We start from the raw sequence: 24,196 nt of genomic DNA, 5'->3' as shown, positions 1-24,196 counted from the left end.
CAGAAAATTTAGCGCGAATTATTTTATTTTATTTTATTATCTGTGTTCTCGCTTGTAGGTTACTTGATGTTTTTATATAATGGCAATGTATGAAGTAATTAATAAATTATATTAAAAGTATATTTCATATGTATTGTAAGTTAACAATAGATACTTTTTCGTGACTGTACGGTTACCATATCATTAAAAATCGGTATAAAAATTTGTTATCTGTGTATTTTAGTCATAATAAATGATATGCTAATCGCAGAGCCCTTTAAATGGTGAGCCCCCATTTAGGAAAAGTATCGATGTAAATAAAAAATATATAATCTGTAAGTTCGATTTTTTTAATATGTATTCTGTAAAAAGGATTTAATGTTGTAAATAAATTTGTATGAATTTTAAGAGTCTAATATGTTTTTAGATATAAATTTAGAAAATATAAATATATTATATTAAAATATATAGTCTATAATATGTTGTAGGTGAAAGCTTTTTGTGTTACAAATACTGCGGTGAACGTAGACTTAAGTAATATAACAGAACTAAACTTTTGTATGTTGTTTTATGGACCATAGCGAATTGAAATCTGTTGTACAGGAATGATTACTATAATAAAAGATGTGAAACAATTATTTGTTTATTATTTTACGGCGTACGTATATAAGAACTTTTTAGATTAGGATTATATCAAACCCCAGGAACTCAAGTCACCTTACGCACTACATGCACACAACACTGCTCGAAAGCAGTATTATTTAGCTGTGATCTTCTAAAAGGTCGAGGTTCTGCCCCAGTCGGGCTGCTCCAGATTTTAAGCAGGATATTTTCTACTGCGCCCCTACCTCCATGAAATCTAATCTACACTTATTAAATGAATCTATATGAAATAGCTGACCTAGCGATCTTTGTATAGCTATTTCGTTTTTAAAGTAAGAATTCTGTACGCACGCTTGACTTGATTAGTAATATGGTGAATGCGTGACGAGAGCGTTACTAAAAGTGTGATCTTGCAAGACGAGCAGAAGTTGATAAGTTAATGAAGATAGAAAGAGAAAGATGTAGGTTTCGTAAGTAGTATTTTTTAAGGTATGTTCGGGAATAACTTCGTCGTTTTTTGAACCGATTTTGATAATTCTTTTTTTGTTGGAAAGGAGTTATCCCAAGTGTGGTACAATGATAAGGAAACCAGGATCTGATGATAGAATCCCAGAGAAATCGAGGGAAGCCCTCTAAAATCGTTGTGACGACTAGTGCGTTTGTTGTTTTCGTATACCTACTTACATTGTATTACTTGTCGATGTAATTGAAGTCGGTTTTTTCGTTTGCGAGCAAACACAATTATTTAGTTTTGATTTATACTGAGCCTTTTTAATATAAAACCAATACCTACCTACATACTAATACCTACATACCCACTACTAGTATTGATACTCTCTAGAAACTCTTATAAAATAAATTGGTATTTATTTACCACTCTCCAAGCTGCACAGTTGTGGATTGAAAAATATTTTTGATAATATTTCTAGCAAGACTAAAGATGGTTATCAGATGTCTATGACAGCAACCGCAACTAAATGTTCTTCGTGCTAACGGAGCATGGTGAGAAGGTCCATAAACACAAATACCCGACTACATATTTGCACAAAAATGTAAAAAATAACTAAAAATACCCACACCCAGGTACTAATAATAAACAAGAATATATATGCATGTTTGTCAAATACATGATAGTGTGTGTAATATATTTTTTTATTGATTTTATGTATTTTTATACATAGTTTAAAAAAAATAGCATTCTGCACTCCTTCTCTATATAAACTATAAGTGAACGAAATTTCATACTTTTCTGTCCGCGTAAGTTTCTTAAAAAGGGGTACCTACAAAGTTTTTGCTTCACATATTAATATATAGATTTACAGCATATTTTGTAAGTAAACATCTACCGTCTGCTATTAGCTTTTATTAAATAAACAGGAATTAAGTACAACTCTCATTGTTCCATTAAAATTTAAATACGAACTTTACAATAGCGAAATCAATTACAAAGTTCTAAACGAATATTTAACCTAAATGAAATGTAAATATTCATTTCATACTGTTTGTACAATTTGTTCCTACGTTAATAAAAGCTTTAGGTAATTTATTTCTGACTAGTCTTGATTTTAATATTTATACATACATATATAATTCCCGCCAACCCACATTGCAACACAACACAACCTACACAGGCCGTAGACGGGCAGCAGCGTCTTCGGTGCGACAAAGCCAGCCCTGCGGTCACCAACCCGCCTGCCCAGCGTGGTGACTATGGGCAATACACGTGAGTTCACACCATTTTTGGAGTGAACTTTTGGAGGTCTATGTCCAGCAGTGGACTTTGATAGGCGAAATGATGATGATGATGATGATGAATGATGAACCCACATTGGAGCAGCATGGTGGATTAAGCTGCGATCCTTCTCCTACATATGAAAGAGGCCTATGCCCAGCTGTGGGATAAAGCGTAGAATGTTATTAGTTAAAAAACAAATATTATTATGGTAAAATCTGATCCGACAGACTATTCTGTTATGCGATTTTATAAGTCAATACGTACTCGTCAGATCTCAATTAAATTTAAATTAGACTACTTTACAATTACCACTTTTAGATTTAAAAAAATCATCGAAATCGGTTCACCCAGTGAAAAGTTCTGAGGTAAAGGTTCACGCATAAAAAATTACAGTTGAATGTAGATCCCCCTCTTTTTTTAATTCATTTAAAGCAGCGTGGTGGATTAAGCTCTGATCCATCTCCTACATGAGGAGAGAGGCCTATGCCCAGTAGTGGGATATTACAGGCTGAAGCGTAATATGACATTTTCGAGTAATGTTCTTTAATATTAGCGTATTTTTTTATATATTTATTTTTGAAGATATAGTCTAACACAATCCTCACTAAAGTACGTATTAATATTAAATTATGTAGTTGTATTACTTTCAGTTGGAACTTATTTTACAAGCTATAAAATGCAAACTACATCTTTGATCCTCGTCACAGAATTGAAAGTAGATGGAAATGGGAAATAATTATGTATCTATCTGATTCTAAATGTCGAACATAGTTTTTTGTGGTGTTGTTTTCTTAATATTTTATAAGCGAAAAGATTTATTTATTTGTTACTAAATAATAGATGAACTCTAAAATTACAGAACCGACTTTGATAATTTTATTTTATGATTATAGAGTTACATTATCCAGAATTGACATGGTCTGTGAAAATAATACTACGACTACTAACTAGTTGTAAAACGGGATTCATACTTCAAACAGCGTCATTTAGAATTTTGTTTCAACATGGCCTTGCCTCAATAACTTTTAAATATATCAATAAGTTATTATTGATATATTTAATAGATTATTTTCAAATTTGTACTGTTATCTTATTGTTCGCGTTAATTACTCTAATTCTTATCTTCGTTTTACTTTGCGTGATAATTTCAGTTTCATTAATTTAATTTCCTATGCGTGTCTTTGCATGTAAGCTTACGTTATACCATTTCCAAAATTACCCAATCATAGGCATCACAATTCTAATAGCACTTTCATCATTGCTTACTCTAAGATACCATAACCCTTAATGGGCGAGAAATGTTATGAAGTTATGTGTTTTTTCTCTCGTCCCCGTGCCATTTCAATTTGTACGAAGCATTCGTCGGTTTTTATAACTTTTTCATTGTTATTTTTTTATAGCTTTTACGATCCTCTCAAATTGTGATCAGCTGCGTTCAGGGTCATAAAAAGTTTATGGTAACTGCCATTTATTTAATAGTGCCATTTATGTATAATTACTATCGCTTCAGCCTGTAGTATCCCACTGTTGGGCATAGGTGTCTTTTCCTATGTAGGAGAAGGATGAGAGCTTAATCCACCACGCTGCTCCAATGCGGGCTTGCGAATATATTCCCTGCTATGAGTAACGATCGCTATCAGATGTACATGATAACAATTACTGTATTGTAACAAATGTAGCCTATAAATGTTATTTTTTCTACAACTGAGGTAAGGCACAGCAGGAATTTCCTGCTCAAAATATGGAGCAGCCCGACTGGGGTAGTACCTCGACCTTGCAGAAGATCACAGCTAAATAATACTGTTTTCAAGCAGTATTGTGTCCTGTTGGTGAGTAGGGTGACCAGAGCTCCTGGGGGGATTGGGGATTGGGTCAGCAACGCACTTGCGATGCTTCTGGTGTTGAAGGCGTCTATAACCTACGGTAATCTCTTACCATCAGGTGAGCCGTACGCTTGTTTGTCGACCTAGTGGTATAAAAAAAAAACTAGGTCGAGAAACAAGCGTACAGGTCAACTGATGGTAAGCGATTAGCGGAACTTATAAAGGCCTGCAATATAAGAATCCAATCCATCGCAAGTGTGATTCTAACATTACTCAAGGAGCTCTATTCACCTTACTAATCTCATTAACACAACACTGTTTGAAAGCTGTATTATTTAGCTGTGATCTTCCGTAAGTCCCGAGATACTTCCTCAATCGGAATGCTCCAGATTTTGAGCAGGAGAAATATCCTACTCAGTATATATAATCCAAAGAATACCAAGTTTTAAAAATTGAAATTGGTGATTTTGGTGGTAAATATACACAACAATATACAAACATACGAGAGAAAAAAAAGTACTTTATTGTGCTACTAAACAATATAAACACGCTAACAAAGTAATTGTATATCAACAATAACAAATGCTAAAAAACAATATAAAAATATAAAATACTAATAACACAAATATAAAAAGAATATTATATAAAGAAAATAACGGCAAATAATTGGTAATTAATATGCATTTTTTACATTAAATACAATTCTACTTAAAGATTTTGCAACAAATTGTGCTCAATAATTAACCTTATATATGTATAATTTATTCTATTTTTTAATACTTACAAGTGCCACAGTTTTTATGAAATGCACAGGCAGATAAATATCTCGTTCATGTGGTGAAAAATGAGGATACAAGTCTCCGGATATACGAGCTAGCATATAAAAGATCTGTGATGAAAGCGGCATGTCTTGGTGTCACTCCCCTTTTCAGTCCTTTCAAAATTTCGTAAACATTATTTGTCGCTCGGAAAGCTACGGTTGCAAAAATCAATGAACTTGAAAGTGGTTCTTAAATAGTTTAGTAGTTTAACTGTATAGTAACATGTTAACATCCAAAAACAAATTAACTATTATTATCACTATAAGAATGTAATTAAAGCAATTTGGATTTAAGGCTTAAGTACTTTGAAATATTTTTAACAGATTTTTCTACAAAATTATGTGTAATTATATATATAATATGATTTTAAGTCCCTCTTTAAGTAAAAAAAATTACTAATCTTAATCTTCCTTTAAGCAAAAAATCCCTACGTTATTATAACCTCCTCATACAGCAGTCCATCCCTTGTCTACTCATTCTACCAACTCACGAATTTTTCCAACTTTTTGAAGATTAACATTAAATGACTTGTTTTTTTTTTTGAAACAAACAATGACACGTATAATCTGTTCTTTATATTTGTAAAGTCGTAAATAAAACATAACGTAGGCATATAAATCTTATTTACTAATATGATTTTTTATCACATCTCTACGATTTATTATATAATTTGATGTATATTTATGTATTTATTATGTGTGGCACATCACATCCTCAGTAAATATATAATAATGTCGTTTATATAAAAAATAAGAAACAAGCCGTTATTCTTGTTTTTATTAACTTATTTTCATGGAATATTAGTTATTAAATAATAATTTGAAAGTTTGTTTGTATGTTCCACTTTCTCGACGATTCTATGTTCGATTGATTCGCAAATAAAATTATATTATCAACCAAGAAGAATGTTGAATATCAATATAAATAAAATTGAATGTTGCTAAGCGCATAAGTCGAGAATGGCTCGACTGATTCGGCTTATATATATTTTTTAATTTGTACGATTTTATTTTTGTGTTACCCACACATTAGGAAATTTTAAACATTTTTTAATATCATATCAAAAATCAAATAAGGGATCGAACCTGCATCTCCGACTGACCGTGTCGGTGCTCTAGCCAATTGATGTATGATGTAGTATGATTATCTTTATCCTATGGGACCAGACTCTGAGAGCAACCGGTCAAAAGGCACAGTAGGGGCGTGCACAAACTAAGCGCTAGAGACTAGTTTACCACCAGAAGTGCATGCCTACCATTGGTAACCGACAAGGTATATTCATTCTTCGTAGAACTTTGATAGCGCGAAGTTACGGAGGTCAGCGCCATCTAGTGACGAGTGCACTACTGTCAATCCTATGTTAATGTGGTTTGTTACAAGTTTACAACACTTATTTTAAGTAATAATAATTGTTTTTGCTCACAAACGAAAAAAAAACCGACTTCAATTACATCGACAAGTAATACAACGTAGATCGACAAAAAAATAGTCAAGCAACTACGCGTTATCAAAGATTACTCAAAAAGTAGTTATCAGATCTCGATAAAATTTATATGTGACCACATGATAAACACCAGCTTTCGATTAAATTAAAAATTATCAAAATTGATACACCCAGTAAAAAGTTATTGCGGATTTTCGAGAGTTTCCCTCGATTTCTCTGGGATCCCATCATCAGATCCTGGTTTCCTTATCATGGTACCAAACTAGGGATATCCCCTTTCCAACAAAAAAAGAATTATCAAAATCGGTACATCCAGTAGAAAGTTATGCGGTATAATACAACGTAGGTCGACGAAAAAAGCGTCAAGTAAAAACGCATTATTAGATATAACTCGAAAAGTAGTTGTTAGATTTCAAATAAATTTAAATGGGACCAATTGGCACACACCACCTTTCGATTAAAACAAAATTTGTCGAAATCGGTCCACCCGGTCAAAAGTTCTGATGTAACATACATAAAAAAAAAGAAAAAAAATACAGTCGAATTGAGAACCTCCTCCTTTTTTGGAAGTCGGTTAAAAAACTTTGCCATTTTTTGGAATTATCTTTAAGCTGAGCCTCTGAAATCCTATGGTTTATTATATTTATAAATATCTAGATTTTAGACATTTTAAAGCGTAAGTAACGTTCGTAAGTTAATTTATTATACAAATAATTGTGTTTGCTCACAAACGAAAAAAAACCGACTTCAATTACATCGACAAGTAATACAACATAGATCGACGAAAAAATAGTCAAGCAACTACGCGTTATCAAAGATTACTCAAAAAGTAGTTATCAAATCTCAATAAAATTTATATGTGACCACATGATAAATATCAGCTTTCGATTAAATTAAAAATTATCAAAATCGGTACACCCAGTAAAAAGTTATTGCGGATTTTCGAGAGTTTCCCTCGATTTCTCTGGGATCCCATCATCAGATCCTGGTTTCCTTATCACGGTACTAAACTAGGGATATCCCCTTTTCAACAAAAAAAGAATTATCAAAATCGGTACATCCAGTACAAAGTTATGCGGTATAATACAACGTAGGTCGACGAAAAAAGCGTCAAGTAAAAACGCATTATTAGATATAACTCGAAAAGCAGTTGTTAGATCTCAAATAAATTTAAATGGGACCAATTGGCACACACCACCTTTCGATTAAAACAAAATTTGTCGAAATCGGTCGACCTGGTCAAAAGTTCTGATGTAATATACAAAAAAAAAAAAAAAAAAAAAATACAGTCGAATTGAGAACCTCCTCCTTTTTTGGAAGTCGGTTAAAAATAGATTTTATTAAGAATTTTCTTTCATTACAAGACATGATGTTTTATTTCCTCCGTAAAATTCCCAAGAGGCTTTTTAAGCTTGTCAAATTATTTTATTATGTTAAAACGAGGGTAAACTGAGGATATTGTAAATTGTGTGCTCCTTGCTGATTTAAATTGAAATTCCTCCGAGCTTAGATTAAATGATTTCTGAAATTCCTTCAATATAAGGAAAATTGTCTAAACTATAAGATACACTTTCTTATTTTTCTTTGCAAATCGTGCGTAGCTTATTTCAATTTTCATCTGCAAGATTCCAAGTGGTGGTGGGTCATGTTAAAGTTTGATCACTGTCGGAATATTTTACATTTTTGATCTAACGACACGTGACGCGTTAACGCAACGGTTACAGCACTGGTTTGCAGCTGTTGCGCTGGTGGTCCGGAAGCCAGTGACAGATTTTTATGACCAATTTCCTCCCAATTGAAACTTCTTAAAATGCATTAGGGATTTATATTATGAATATTCGCGACTGTCAGCTGTGACTCTGTGTGTGGAACTGACTGTGGCAGCCTCCCACGCATGGAGAAAAGAAAGGTTTTTTTAGTCATTTCCTCCCACTTTAAAATTAATCGGCTTATAGTTTACCTAATATCTTGTAGGAAAAATAAAATAAGCTAACCATATCATGATTATATGATATACGGATCTCCTCTGCCCCAGGTTGCCTGGAAGAGATAGCTTTTTAGCGATAAGGCCGCCCTTTGTGCCTGATGATACTCTGTTTAAGTCCATAATATGTATTATTTCTGTTTTGGTGTACAATAAAGTGTATTGTTATGTTATTTTATGTTAAGTCAGCTGGCTGCTTGAACATGAAAAAAAAATTATGTTTTCAATGATTTCCTCTCAACTGAAAATTTACCTGGTGATATTTTATATGCTACTATGAATAAAAATTAATGTCAGCTGGCTGTATCTCGGTGGAAATTGCGTCAGCTGCTACTCTTAAAACTACTACTGCAGTAACTATTACTAAAGTAAAGAGTATGTAATACGAGTAGTAAGAGGCGACTAAGGGATAACACAATTCCACTACCACCTTGGAACTTAAAAAGCCGCTCGATGGCGGGATAGCCATTCAACTGCTCGCCTTCAAATACACAAGCCAAAGACGGGCAGCAGCTTCTTCGGTGCGACTAAGCCAGCCCTACGGTCACCAACCCGCCTGCCCAGCGTGGTGACTATGGGCAACACACATGAGCTCGCACATTTTTGGCGCGAACTTGGGCAGGCCTATGTCCAGCAGTGCACTTTGATAGGCTGAAGTGATGCCCACTCCTAAATGTTTCAGGCTGACATTTTCTATATAATCGCTATCAATTTTCCAGATTTTCTGTTAATAAATGTGGGGACATTACTTTTTGATCTTTTAGAATAGAATAAATTGTATACATATTTTTCTATCTGTAAAAAAATCATATACCTAAAACTTAAGAAATGACACACTCCCATGAAACCATTTATTACAATCTTTTAATCTCAAAGAATTTTCTTAAAATTTCCTTTCAAAACAAATTTCAGGTATCATTTCCATTAAAGCTAGCTATAACTTCCATAAAAGTCAATAATAACTGTCAAATTGCCAAGTTATATGAAAAATAGAGGTGTAGCTGCGTTGATTAACTAGCTGTATGGCAATATTTATTACTAGCTATAGGGAATCGTATATCAGTAAGTAAGTAACACTCAATTAACGTCTGAAGGGCCACATCGAACGATCAATAGACGTTTATTGGTTAAGGGCAACGCAAAAATGGTTTCCGAAACAGACCTTAATACGTGATTGGGAGTAATATCACGAGATAAAGGTAAATGTTAAAGCTATTTGTATTTTCTTATATCCAATTTTCGTACCTTTTCTATAATATATTTGTTAAAATGTTTCTGTAAAAATAAATGTGCAGAATTAATTTGTTTAACTTATATTTTAAAAAATCGGAATCGAGTGTAATTTTGTCAAACTTAAATTTTTTTTATTTAATTAAATAAGTTACTAATCATTACTGTCAACAAAGAAAAACTATGTAAAACTGAAAATTTTTAAACAATTGTTTTCAGATGCTTTGACTGAGGATTGGAATTAATTTATTTCAAATCTAATATAATTTTAAGTTCTAAAATATGATTTCAAGCTTGAATAAAGTTTCAGGAAATTACGAATTACTGTTTGTTAGGTTTATTAGGATGAAGTAAAATAGGCCCTTAGGGGCTCCTTATTTATGTCAACCAATAAACTAAAACTTTTAGATTGGTAGCATATAGAAATATCTGACAGACTGTCTTTCTTATATATATATATATAAGAAATGAGATTGAGACTTTGTGTTAGATACCATCATATGAAAAATAATTTTCTTGGCTTATGTCATAGAATGCCGCATCGTATCAGAATTTAATCCTAGAATACAGTAATACGACTGAGACCTTATCAAATGAGAATCTATTATTTATTAAATTTTCTCGTATATCTTTCCTGGTATATACTACACACGTTTTTTTAGTAATTTTTCTCTTGGTATTTTATCTTGAATATCGGAAAATGAATGGAGAATAGATATTTCTTATCAAAGAATAAATAAATTGTACAAAAAAATAATTTTTGTTGTGTATTTTGATTATATTGTATTTTTATATCACTAGGGTGGCAAATAAGCTTACGTATCTATTTGATTGTAAGCGCTTATTGTAGCCTCTAGGTAGTCGCCGCGTTGCGCAACAGTCACAGTCATGGATTGTGCCTGTTGCGTTGGCGGTTGCGGGTTTGATCCCCGCATATGACAAACATTTGTATTGGCCATACAGGTGTTTTCCGTGGTCTGGGTGTTTGTGTAGTCCTTGTGAGTCTCCCCACCGTGCCTCGGAGAGCATGTTAAGCCGTCAGTCCCGGTTGTTATCATCTACGCCTGATAGCGATCGTTACTCATAGTAGGGAATATATCCGCGTGGTTGATTAAGCTCTGATCCTTCCCCAACATGGGGAAAGAGGCCTACACCCAAGAGTGGGATATTACAGGCTGAAGCGATTGTAGCCTCTAAACACCTGTGACACCGGACGCATCACAAACAGTTCACAGATCCTATCTCCAACCCAATCAACAATAATTCAACTAACTATATCCAATCAACAAAAATAAACATAAATTCTTTCCACATTTTTTTTATAAAACTAGGGATGCAACAGTCGTACGACCCACCAATTGATAATTAGTTATCGTAGCTTTTGGACACCTGGAACACTAGAACCATAACAAACCCATCACCGACCCTTATCCCTCTAAGAGATCATACTACCTTAATTAGCACCAATAGTTTATGTATGCTTGGGGATAACTTCGTTGTTGACCGATTTTGATTAAAAAAAAATGTTGGAAAGGAGATATCCCAAGTGTAGTACCATGATAAGGACACCAGGATATGATGATGGAATCCCAGATAAATAGAGGAAAAGACTCGAAAAATTTTTAACTGAGGTAGGGCACAGCAGGAGTTTCCTGCTCAAAATATGGAGCCGCCCGACTGAGGTAGTACCTCGACCTCACAGAAAATCACAGCTAAATAATACTGTTTTCAAGCAGCATTGTGTTTCTGTTGGTGAGTAAGGTGACCAGAGCTCCTGGGGGGGGGGGGGGATTGGGGATTGGGTCGGCAACGCGCTTGCGATGCTTTTGGGTTGCAGGCGTCTATAAGCTACAGTAATCTCTTACCAGCAGGTGAGCCGTATGCTTGTTTGCTAACCTAGTGATATAAAAAAAAAGAAAATCGTAGTGACGACTAGTGCGTTTGTTAATTTTTTTCGTCTACTTACGTTGTATTACTTGTCGATGTAATTGAAGTCGGTTTTTTTTTTCGTTTGCGAGCAAACACAATTATTGTACAAACTGTGCAATACTCCAGTACTGTACAATAAATAATTTCGCAGTTCGTAAATGGCTTGTAAACTATATTCAAAAGTTTATGTTAATGTCACAGTAATATATCTTACTTCTTACACCCACGGGCGTTGCTAATGTTACACATGCTACGATAAATCTTAATACAGAATCGACTTTGTGTATTTCCGTTGAACGGCCGCAAAGTTCGATGGAATGAAGAGGGGACTACCTTTTTCTACTCCACAAAGTAGAAGTAAAGGAAGCTACAGCGACTGAGGCTGATATCTTTGATAATTGAACCTAGAGCTAGCTAACAACCTAGAAAAGCTAGAACAAGAAGACTTCATATGCATTTGACTTAGAAATTGCTTACGATGCAGCCTGTAACATCCAACTGCTGGGCATAGGTCTCTTTTTCCATATAGGAGAAAGATCGGAGCGTAATCCCCCACGCTGCACCAATGCGGGTTTGTAAATTTATTACCTACTATGAGGTACGATCGCTATCAGGTGTATGTATGATAATAACCAAGATAACTTAGTGCTCTCCGAGACATGGTGGGGAGACCCACAAAGGCAGATATTTAAACCAGAAAGAAATATTTGCATAAATACAATGCAATCCATCCCGAATTTGCAAATCCATCCCGAGCGAGGGACCCCATGTGCCAACCGTCGGCGTCCATGGCGCATGTACCACTTACACCTAAGTGGTTGTTAGATATTATTTAATTAGACAAAAAAGCTCCTATTATTAAAATAGGTACGCAAAAGAACTTAAGATTCGCTCTTTATATTCGTGCCCTACCTCTAATATATATTCTTTATAATCTACCACTTTTAATGTTCTAATCACAAAACCTGGCTTTTTTTTTTCAATAACTAGGTCGATAAATAAACGTACGGCTCACCTTATGGTTATCGATTACCGTAACTTATAGAAATCTGCAATACCAGATGCATCGCAAGGAGCTCTGGGTACCTTACTCACCAATAGGAATATAACACTGCTTGAAAGCATTATTATTTAGCTGTGATCTTCCATAAGGTCGAGGTACAACCCCAGTCGGGCTGCTCCATATTTTGAACAGGAAATTTCCTGCTATGCCCTACCTCAGTTAAACTTACATACTACTAACATCATCAAAAAATCCACAAAACCGCTCATCCATAACCATTTAACCTCAAAAAGAAAGCCATAAAAGACAATATTAGTTATTACGACGTTTGTTATTGCACGTCAATCAATTTACGCTCCTCTCAAGACAATAGCCGCATTCAATTACTTCGACAATCATACCACGCCTATTTCATTACACCCCTAAGGGTGCGCTTTATTACTTCTTTCTGTATGCTAAAGTTAGTCATCCGTGTAAAGTATAGCACGAAACAGATGCTAGTGCGATAAATTTGCTATCAAATCTATATTTTTTTTATAAAATAATAATTAATAATTAACAATTTATATTATTTTAATAAAATAATATATTTATTATATAATTTATATTATTTTAATAAAATAATATAAATTACACATACACATCTACACATTATTGACCATGGATATTTTACATTTTATTTATTTCTCATTTTTATTGTAACTGTGTTTTACTACCTCAACTCAACTTTGTCTACCTTAACTGTGTAAGTTAAATAATGTAAAATCCGAAATTGGCTTTTGTTTGAAAGTTCTGTATTGCTTTAAGAAACATAAAATGTAGTTGTGGATTTTTGTGCAAATACCCTACCCTACTGGGTCGAGGTAACGAGGTCATTCGTTCAGTAAATTACTCCACATATTTTTTTCATACCGAGGCCTTATATGAAAATCGATTCCAAAGGAGTAAACTCCAAATATAAACACCAAGTGATTTCAATCATGTTCAAGTAATTAATTAGTAAATAAATATCTCATTTTCAACAGACCTCTGAGAGTAAAACAGAAATTTTAATTATTAAGTATTGTAAGTAAAAAAAAAAAACTATGAAATCTACATACCTATAAGCACACATATATTACGAGAGTAAATAATAATATTATAAAGCTGAAAATGTGCTTGTTTGTTTAAAAGCGCTCTCATTAAAATGCTCTCCGAGGCATGATGGGCAGACCCACAAAGACAGACATCAAAACCGGAAAGGAATATTCGTCGGTGTTTTAGGCGATTACTCGCAGCTCGAGTGGGCTAAATAACATAAAATGACATATAACAAAATATGCTTATTATTATTATTATTATTTTGTACTCTAACTAATGTTATTCGAAATTTGTACAGTAGTTTGAAGGAGTACGATGCGGTTGTGGCGATTTTTAAGTTTTCTAGGAAGTTCTTAGGTAAGAGGCGGTAAAGGTATAAGTAACAAAATCTAATAAAATTGGATTAAAAGTTTTGGATTTGCCGGAATTACATTGAATCTAGGTTATTAAATTGGGCTCGATGATAAATTTTACAATTTTAATAATTAAAAATATGTAATAGCGTTAGATTTTACAAATACACTGAAAAACAAATACTACCTAAATCACGACAATATGTTATTCGGAAAAAAGTATATGCTTCTCGTCTTTCTAACAAGCGAAGATGGATTCATCGTATTTCCTTAAATTGTCGGCGTTTGAAGTGCGAAAGAAAAAATGAGCGTTTCTGAGATGGATTCGAGTTTCTTTAAATTCACTTGGAGAGCTTTACGCAATAAAATGCTATTATATGTCTTGCGAAGACGTCTGTACTTATCTTGCTTATCTTGAAAATGGTTTGTCGTAACGTATTTCTTACATAAGCAATTATGTAAAGTAAATATTACTAATAAACTATAAGTCACATACATGTTTCTTATTAATAATAATAATAGCAGTAATTTGAATATTCAAGCACATGATTTTTTAACAACATTCATAATATTACGACTTCATAAAGTAACTTATATTCATTATTTTTACTACCTTGATCATAAAAATATTTAAACAAATACATTGTACTATTTACTAGCTCGTTGGCGCAGTTCCCTGCTTTTAGGTCCGCGGGCTGTGGTCTGGGTGTAATATTTGTATTTATATATTTATATATGTATCTATTATTTCTATGTATATTTATTTTAAGAAATTTTGATATATCAGCCGGCTGTTACCCATAAGCATTAAGTTGCTTACCAGAAGAACAGACTGTTCTGTATGTGAATGTTATACTTATAAGATATTTATTTACTATTTATTTATAATTATTATTATTATATTAACAAAATATTAAAGTTGAGTAACAGTAATCCACCGCACTATTACTACTATTTATATATATTTATTCCCGACCATACTCCCGACCCATATTGACGCCGCGTTGGCGTAACGGTCACAGCCATGGATTGTACCTGTTGCGCTGGCGGTTTCGGGTTCGATCACCGCACATGACAAACATTTGTATTGGCCATACAGGTGTTTGCCGTGGTTTGCGTGTTTGTGCAGTGCTTGTGAGTCTCCCCACCGTGCCGCAGAGAGCACGTTAAGCCGTCGGTCCCGGTTGTTATCATGTACACCTGATAGCGATCGTTACTCATAGTTACTCATATCCGCCAACCCGTATTGGAGCAGCGTGGTGGATTAAGCTCTGATCCTTCTCCTACATGGGAAAAGAGGCATAGGCCCAGTAGTGGGATACTACAGGCTGAAGCTTATATATATTTACTACGCCTATGCTAAGCTCATATTAAGATGTCTGAGACATCACACAAAGTCCCCTGAAACAAAGGAGCAACTGAACCTTTCCTCGCAATTATACCTATATTAATTATACTATCCAAATTTCAGGTGTACAATGCCCAGAGTGAAAAAATGTCTCATATACATCGGAATAGCTGCCTTCCTCCACCAGCTGCCGCGGTTCTTCGATCACCAGTACGTGCCACACGTGACAGTATGGCGTGGACATTTCGAAGAAGTTTGCAGGGTAATATTTTTGTTATTTTATTTTTATATGACCATTTTTATTAGTCCGTTAGTCCGTTGTGATATTCGGTTTCCTTACTTGTGGATAAAGTTTATCCTGCAAATAAGTTACAAATAATAATCTAAGCAACAGAAGGTAAAACAGGTCATTAAGGTCTTTTCTCCATAAGTAATAAATTACAATTTACGATTAACGTTTGCGAATAGAATACAATGAAATTACGTTGATGCAAGCCATAAAGGCTTATTTTACATCCTGCTGGTAGGTAGTTAAGTGTATTTTTAACTTATATGCAGGATAAACTACATCCACAACCAGTTGAAAAGATCCTAAAAATTTTAATTTAAAATACCATCGTTTGAAAGATAACTATAACTTTTCATTATTTATCGTTGTGTCCATTTGTTATAAGTATTGGCACCTTATGTCCACTTTCCTGCGAACCGTCAAAGAAGGATAACTATAACATTTCGCATTGACTTTTGAAGCAAAATAAAAATTAATTATTAAAAAAACAAGCTTTGCTATTTAGTATGAATTGTATTCAGTATTGTGTTTCTACTTTCATAAATTACAGATATTTTTTTTATTAATATAATAGTTTATCATTAATAAATAAGTACCTTTGCGGTGAGTTCAGATGCTACCTGAGTTGAGTTTAAGTATACGTTATAGCTCTTCACTCTCACATACACGTGTGACTCTGACTTAATTTTTTTTTCACTTTAATATGGCGTCCAAAATCCGAAATTTTGAATTTATGTTTTTTATGTACCCAGTGTAACTTGGGCCATTAAAACAAATCTAACGAGACCTTAAACGTTAAAATCCTTCAAGCCGTCTAGGTTACAGTAGAAAACATATAAATCTTCTATCATCATGAAATCTATGTATGTATATACATACACTCCAAAAACATTACCGTCCTTTTATCTTCCTAATATCGAGTTATTATTACATTAATTCTTTAAACAAATATATCGATACAACATTGATGTTATTTTTATTTTTAACCGACTTCCAAAAAAGGAGGAGGTTCTCAATTCGACTGTATTTTTTTTTTTTTTTTTTTTATGTATATTACATCAGAACTTTTGACCAGGTCGACCGATTTCGACAAATTTTGTTTTAATCGAAAGGTGGTGTGTGCCAATTGGTCCCATTTAAATTTATTTGAGATCTAACAACTGCTTTTCGAGTTATATCTAATAATGCGTTTTTACTTGACGCTTTTTTCGTCGACCTACGTTGTATTATACCGCATAACTTTGTACTGGATGTACCGATTTTGATAATTCTTTTTTTGTTGAAAAGGGGATATCCCTAGTTTAGTACCGTGATAAGGAAACCAGGATCTGATGATGGGATCCCAGAGAAATCGAGGGAAAGTCTCGAAAATCCGTAATAACTTTTTACTGGGTGTACCGATTTTGATAATTTTTAATTTAATCGAAAGCTGAGGTTTATCATGTGGTCACATATAAATTTTATCGAGATCTGATAACTACTTTTTGAGTAATCTTTGATAACGCGTAATTGCTTGACTATTTTTTCGTCGATCTACGTTGTATTACTTGTCGATATAATTGAAGTCGGTTTTTTTTTTCGTTTGCGAGCAAACACAATTATATTATTTTATTATTATTTTTTATATTTATTTATTGAGTTTGATTTGCATGTTTAAGTTATTAATTAAATATCAAAAAACTAAAAATTAATAAATGTTACAGTAATAATAGAATAATAGCAATATTTAATAACAGATCGTAACTACATAACAAAAACAGAACTCACAATGAGTTTATTTGTAGATTCATAAGGATTCTCTAAGACTGTCAAACCGATTTTGAAAATTCTTTGACGAGTAAAGCCATGTTGTTCCCGATGTTGCTGCAGGCGATAATACACTCCAGTGATAATTCAGATAAACTATTTTACATTGACGCCGCGTTGACGCAGCGGTTACAGCCATGGATTGTACCAGTTGCGCTGGCGGTTGCGGGTTCGATCCCCGCACATGACTAACATTTGTATTGGCGATACAGGTGTTTGCCGTGGTCTGGGTGTTTGTGCAGTCCTTGTGGGTCTCCCCACCGTGCCTCGACGAGCACGTTAAGCCGTCGGTCCCGGTTGTTATCATGTACACCTGATAGCGATCGTTACTCATAGTAGGGAATATATCCGCCAACCCGCATTGGAGCAGCGTGTTGGATTGGGCTCTGATCCTTCTCCTACATGGAGAAAGAGGCCTATGCCCAGTAATGGGATATTACAGCCTGAAGCGAATTTTACATTTGTAAAATAAGCTGAAAGAAAAAGTTAAAACGTTACGTTAATAAACGATAATTTACAAAAATGTTAGTCTTCAGTAAATCTCGAAAAATTCTGTAATTATATTCTTCTTCTTCTCTTTCTGTTACGTAAACACGAATATGGAATCTTGTATCATAAATTTGTGTAAGTTTTTAAAGTCAATGTTAAGCATGGCATAATTATCATTATGAATTATGGAAAAAGGTTCTTGATCATTGTACGAAAATAAACTTCACCTTAAGTAGTTTGTTGTATTGGCATAGTTTACGAGATGTTAATATAAGCGCTACACCCTCAACGGCCCCCGTAACATTTTCTACAGAGTCATAAGTCCTGTTACACACATAATACACAAACAAACGTATAGACCACGACAAGCGTACGGTCAACCAGATAGTAAGCGAATACCGTAACCTACACACGCTACAACACAAAACGCCGACCTTAGCCCCTTACAGTCCCCAGGATCTCGGGCTCCCTTACTCACACAGGAACACAACACTAATAGAATTATTTTATTTAGATGCGATCTTCTGTAGACTGTGGTACTTCTAAATGGCCTGTAAAAATGCTACTGATGAGTGCAGATCAAACGCAAAAGCAACAGCCAGTAGTGTAATATTTATTTATTCTATTTATACTCTTTATTGTACACATCTTGGAGTTTGTGTTAAACTTTAAACAAATTATAATTTTATATTTTCGTTTGTTTCAGGTACAAATGGCGCCATGGGTTACAACGGTCTCACTCGACGCCTATTTCATAACATATTTCGCGTTCCGTGTACTATTCGTACATTTAATACCATGCACATCATTAGTCGTACTAAACGTCCTACTCTTCAGAGCGATGAGAACCGCACAAATTAATCGACAGAAATTATTCAAGGAAAACCGTAAATCCGAATGCAAGCGTCTCAGAGACTCGAACTGCACAACGCTAATGCTTATCGTTGTCGTAACAGTCTTCCTAATGGTCGAAATACCGGTAGCGGTCGTTACTGTACTACACATAATTTCTAGTACCCTAGTAGAAATATTGGATTATAATATCGCTAATATACTTATATTGATAACTAATTTCTTTATTATTGTATCCTATCCTATCAATTTTGCGATATACTGTGGCATGTCACGGCAATTTCGTGAGACTTTTAAAGAATTGTTCATAAGAGGCGCTGTGACTAGCAGAAATGGTGGGTCGAGTAGATATTCCCTTGTAAACGGTCCTCGGACGTGTACTAACGAAACAGTTCTTTAAAATGTATATAAAATGTATATTAATTGTTTGTCGATTGTAGACATATCAATTTTATTTTGACAGAAAATTTAGCGCGAATTATTTTATTTTATTTTATTATCTGTGTTCTCGCTTGTAGGTTACTTGATGTTTTTATATAATGGCAATGTATGAAGTAATTAATAAATTATATTAAAAGTATATTTCATATGTATTGTAAGTTAACAATAGATACTTTTTCGTGACTGTACGGTTACCATATCATTAAAAATCGGTATAAAAATTTGTTATCTGTGTATTTTAGTCATAATAAATGATATGCTAATCGCAGAGCCCTTTAAATGGTGAGCCCCCATTTAGGAAAAGTATCGATGTAAATAAAAAATATATAATCTGTAAGTTCGATTTTTTTAATATGTATTCTGTAAAAAGGATTTAATGTTGTAAATAAATTTGTATGAATTTTAAGAGTCTAATATGTTTTTAGATATAAATTTAGAAAATATAAATATATTATATTAAAATATATAGTCTATAATATGTTGTAGGTGAAAGCTTTTTGTGTTACAAATACTGCGGTGAACGTAGACTTAAGTAATATAACAGAACTAAACTTTTGTATGTTGTTTTATGGACCATAGCGAATTGAAATCTGTTGTACAGGAATGATTACTATAATAAAAGATGTGAAACAATTATTTGTTTATTATTTTACGGCGTACGTATATAAGAACTTTTTAGATTAGGATTATATCAAACCCCAGGAACTCAAGTCACCTTACGCACTACATGCACACAACACTGCTCGAAAGCAGTATTATTTAGCTGTGATCTTCTAAAAGGTCGAGGTTCTGCCCCAGTCGGGCTGCTCCAGATTTTAAGCAGGATATTTTCTACTGCGCCCCTACCTCCATGAAATCTAATCTACACTTATTAAATGAATCTATATGAAATAGCTGACCTAGCGATCTTTGTATAGCTATTTCGTTTTTAAAGTAAGAATTCTGTACGCACGCTTGACTTGATTAGTAATATGGTGAATGCGTGACGAGAGCGTTACTAAAAGTGTGATCTTGCAAGACGAGCAGAAGTTGATAAGTTAATGAAGATAGAAAGAGAAAGATGTAGGTTTCGTAAGTAGTATTTTTTAAGGTATGTTCGGGAATAACTTCGTCGTTTTTTGAACCGATTTTGATAATTCTTTTTTTGTTGGAAAGGAGTTATCCCAAGTGTGGTACAATGATAAGGAAACCAGGATCTGATGATAGAATCCCAGAGAAATCGAGGGAAGCCCTCTAAAATCGTTGTGACGACTAGTGCGTTTGTTGTTTTCGTATACCTACTTACATTGTATTACTTGTCGATGTAATTGAAGTCGGTTTTTTCGTTTGCGAGCAAACACAATTATTTAGTTTTGATTTATACTGAGCCTTTTTAATATAAAACCAATACCTACCTACATACTAATACCTACATACCCACTACTAGTATTGATACTCTCTAGAAACTCTTATAAAATAAATTGGTATTTATTTACCACTCTCCAAGCTGCACAGTTGTGGATTGAAAAATATTTTTGATAATATTTCTAGCAAGACTAAAGATGGTTATCAGATGTCTATGACAGCAACCGCAACTAAATGTTCTTCGTGCTAACGGAGCATGGTGAGAAGGTCCATAAACACAAATACCCGACTACATATTTGCACAAAAATGTAAAAAATAACTAAAAATACCCACACCCAGGTACTAATAATAAACAAGAATATATATGCATGTTTGTCAAATACATGATAGTGTGTGTAATATATTTTTTTATTGATTTTATGTATTTTTATACATAGTTTAAAAAAAATAGCATTCTGCACTCCTTCTCTATATAAACTATAAGTGAACGAAATTTCATACTTTTCTGTCCGCGTAAGTTTCTTAAAAAGGGGTACCTACAAAGTTTTTGCTTCACATATTAATATATAGATTTACAGCATATTTTGTAAGTAAACATCTACCGTCTGCTATTAGCTTTTATTAAATAAACAGGAATTAAGTACAACTCTCATTGTTCCATTAAAATTTAAATACGAACTTTACAATAGCGAAATCAATTACAAAGTTCTAAACGAATATTTAACCTAAATGAAATGTAAATATTCATTTCATACTGTTTGTACAATTTGTTCCTACGTTAATAAAAGCTTTAGGTAATTTATTTCTGACTAGTCTTGATTTTAATATTTATACATACATATATAATTCCCGCCAACCCACATTGCAACACAACACAACCTACACAGGCCGTAGACGGGCAGCAGCGTCTTCGGTGCGACAAAGCCAGCCCTGCGGTCACCAACCCGCCTGCCCAGCGTGGTGACTATGGGCAATACACGTGAGTTCACACCATTTTTGGAGTGAACTTTTGGAGGTCTATGTCCAGCAGTGGACTTTGATAGGCGAAATGATGATGATGATGATGATGAATGATGAACCCACATTGGAGCAGCATGGTGGATTAAGCTGCGATCCTTCTCCTACATATGAAAGAGGCCTATGCCCAGCTGTGGGATAAAGCGTAGAATGTTATTAGTTAAAAAACAAATATTATTATGGTAAAATCTGATCCGACAGACTATTCTGTTATGCGATTTTATAAGTCAATACGTACTCGTCAGATCTCAATTAAATTTAAATTAGACTACTTTACAATTACCACTTTTAGATTTAAAAAAATCATCGAAATCGGTTCACCCAGTGAAAAGTTCTGAGGTAAAGGTTCACGCATAAAAAATTACAGTTGAATGTAGATCCCCCTCTTTTTTTAATTCATTTAAAGCAGCGTGGTGGATTAAGCTCTGATCCATCTCCTACATGAGGAGAGAGGCCTATGCCCAGTAGTGGGATATTACAGGCTGAAGCGTAATATGACATTTTCGAGTAATGTTCTTTAATATTAGCGTATTTTTTTATATATTTATTTTTGAAGATATAGTCTAACACAATCCTCACTAAAGTACGTATTAATATTAAATTATGTAGTTGTATTACTTTCAGTTGGAACTTATTTTACAAGCTATAAAATGCAAACTACATCTTTGATCCTCGTCACAGAATTGAAAGTAGATGGAAATGGGAAATAATTATGTATCTATCTGATTCTAAATGTCGAACATAGTTTTTTGTGGTGTTGTTTTCTTAATATTTTATAAGCGAAAAGATTTATTTATTTGTTACTAAATAATAGATGAACTCTAAAATTACAGAACCGACTTTGATAATTTTATTTTATGATTATAGAGTTACATTATCCAGAATTGACATGGTCTGTGAAAATAATACTACGACTACTAACTAGTTGTAAAACGGGATTCATACTTCAAACAGCGTCATTTAGAATTTTGTTTCAACATGGCCTTGCCTCAATAACTTTTAAATATATCAATAAGTTATTATTGATATATTTAATAGATTATTTTCAAATTTGTACTGTTATCTTATTGTTCGCGTTAATTACTCTAATTCTTATCTTCGTTTTACTTTGCGTGATAATTTCAGTTTCATTAATTTAATTTCCTATGCGTGTCTTTGCATGTAAGCTTACGTTATACCATTTCCAAAATTACCCAATCATAGGCATCACAATTCTAATAGCACTTTCATCATTGCTTACTCTAAGATACCATAACCCTTAATGGGCGAGAAATGTTATGAAGTTATGTGTTTTTTCTCTCGTCCCCGTGCCATTTCAATTTGTACGAAGCATTCGTCGGTTTTTATAACTTTTTCATTGTTATTTTTTTATAGCTTTTACGATCCTCTCAAATTGTGATCAGCTGCGTTCAGGGTCATAAAAAGTTTATGGTAACTGCCATTTATTTAATAGTGCCATTTATGTATAATTACTATCGCTTCAGCCTGTAGTATCCCACTGTTGGGCATAGGTGTCTTTTCCTATGTAGGAGAAGGATGAGAGCTTAATCCACCACGCTGCTCCAATGCGGGCTTGCGAATATATTCCCTGCTATGAGTAACGATCGCTATCAGATGTACATGATAACAATTACTGTATTGTAACAAATGTAGCCTATAAATGTTATTTTTTCTACAACTGAGGTAAGGCACAGCAGGAATTTCCTGCTCAAAATATGGAGCAGCCCGACTGGGGTAGTACCTCGACCTTGCAGAAGATCACAGCTAAATAATACTGTTTTCAAGCAGTATTGTGTCCTGTTGGTGAGTAGGGTGACCAGAGCTCCTGGGGGGATTGGGGATTGGGTCAGCAACGCACTTGCGATGCTTCTGGTGTTGAAGGCGTCTATAACCTACGGTAATCTCTTACCATCAGGTGAGCCGTACGCTTGTTTGTCGACCTAGTGGTATAAAAAAAAAACTAGGTCGAGAAACAAGCGTACAGGTCAACTGATGGTAAGCGATTAGCGGAACTTATAAAGGCCTGCAATATAAGAATCCAATCCATCGCAAGTGTGATTCTAACATTACTCAAGGAGCTCTATTCACCTTACTAATCTCATTAACACAACACTGTTTGAAAGCTGTATTATTTAGCTGTGATCTTCCGTAAGTCCCGAGATACTTCCTCAATCGGAATGCTCCAGATTTTGAGCAGGAGAAATATCCTACTCAGTATATATAATCCAAAGAATACCAAGTTTTAAAAATTGAAATTGGTGATTTTGGTGGTAAATATACACAACAATATACAAACATACGAGAGAAAAAAAAGTACTTTATTGTGCTACTAAACAATATAAACACGCTAACAAAGTAATTGTATATCAACAATAACAAATGCTAAAAAACAATATAAAAATATAAAATACTAATAACACAAATATAAAAAGAATATTATATAAAGAAAATAACGGCAAATAATTGGTAATTAATATGCATTTTTTACATTAAATACAATTCTACTTAAAGATTTTGCAACAAATTGTGCTCAATAATTAACCTTATATATGTATAATTTATTCTATTTTTTAATACTTACAAGTGCCACAGTTTTTATGAAATGCACAGGCAGATAAATATCTC

The 24,196-nt window shown here is 33.7% G+C and overlaps 1 protein-coding gene across 1 annotated transcript; it reads left to right on the top strand.

Annotated features, from left to right (window-relative positions):
* Nucleotides 1-13,531: 13,531 nt before the first annotated feature.
* LOC123667454 (sex peptide receptor-like) lies at nucleotides 13,532-19,843 on the top strand. Its single transcript, XM_045601349.1, has 3 exons — nucleotides 13,532-13,539; nucleotides 15,456-15,594; nucleotides 18,623-19,843. Exons 1-3 carry the CDS (start codon nucleotides 13,532-13,534, stop codon nucleotides 19,166-19,168), a joined length of 693 nt encoding a protein of 230 aa, XP_045457305.1. The 3' UTR covers nucleotides 19,169-19,843.
* Nucleotides 19,844-24,196: the final 4,353 nt, after the last annotated feature.

This window comes from Melitaea cinxia, chromosome 28 (assembly GCF_905220565.1).
Source record: "Melitaea cinxia chromosome 28, ilMelCinx1.1, whole genome shotgun sequence".
In the NCBI taxonomy this organism is placed as follows: Eukaryota; Metazoa; Arthropoda; class Insecta; order Lepidoptera; family Nymphalidae; genus Melitaea; species Melitaea cinxia.
The sequence above is the reverse complement of the archived record's forward strand: the minus strand, read 5'-3'. Positions and strand labels throughout refer to the sequence as shown.

Excerpts from the sequence above, each read along its gene's own strand:
- LOC123667454 (XM_045601349.1), top strand. Across the intron at positions 15,595-18,622 it reads ATTTCGAAGAAGTTTGCAGG|GTACAAATGGCGCCATGGGT; the intron begins GTAATATTTTTG and ends CGTTTGTTTCAG.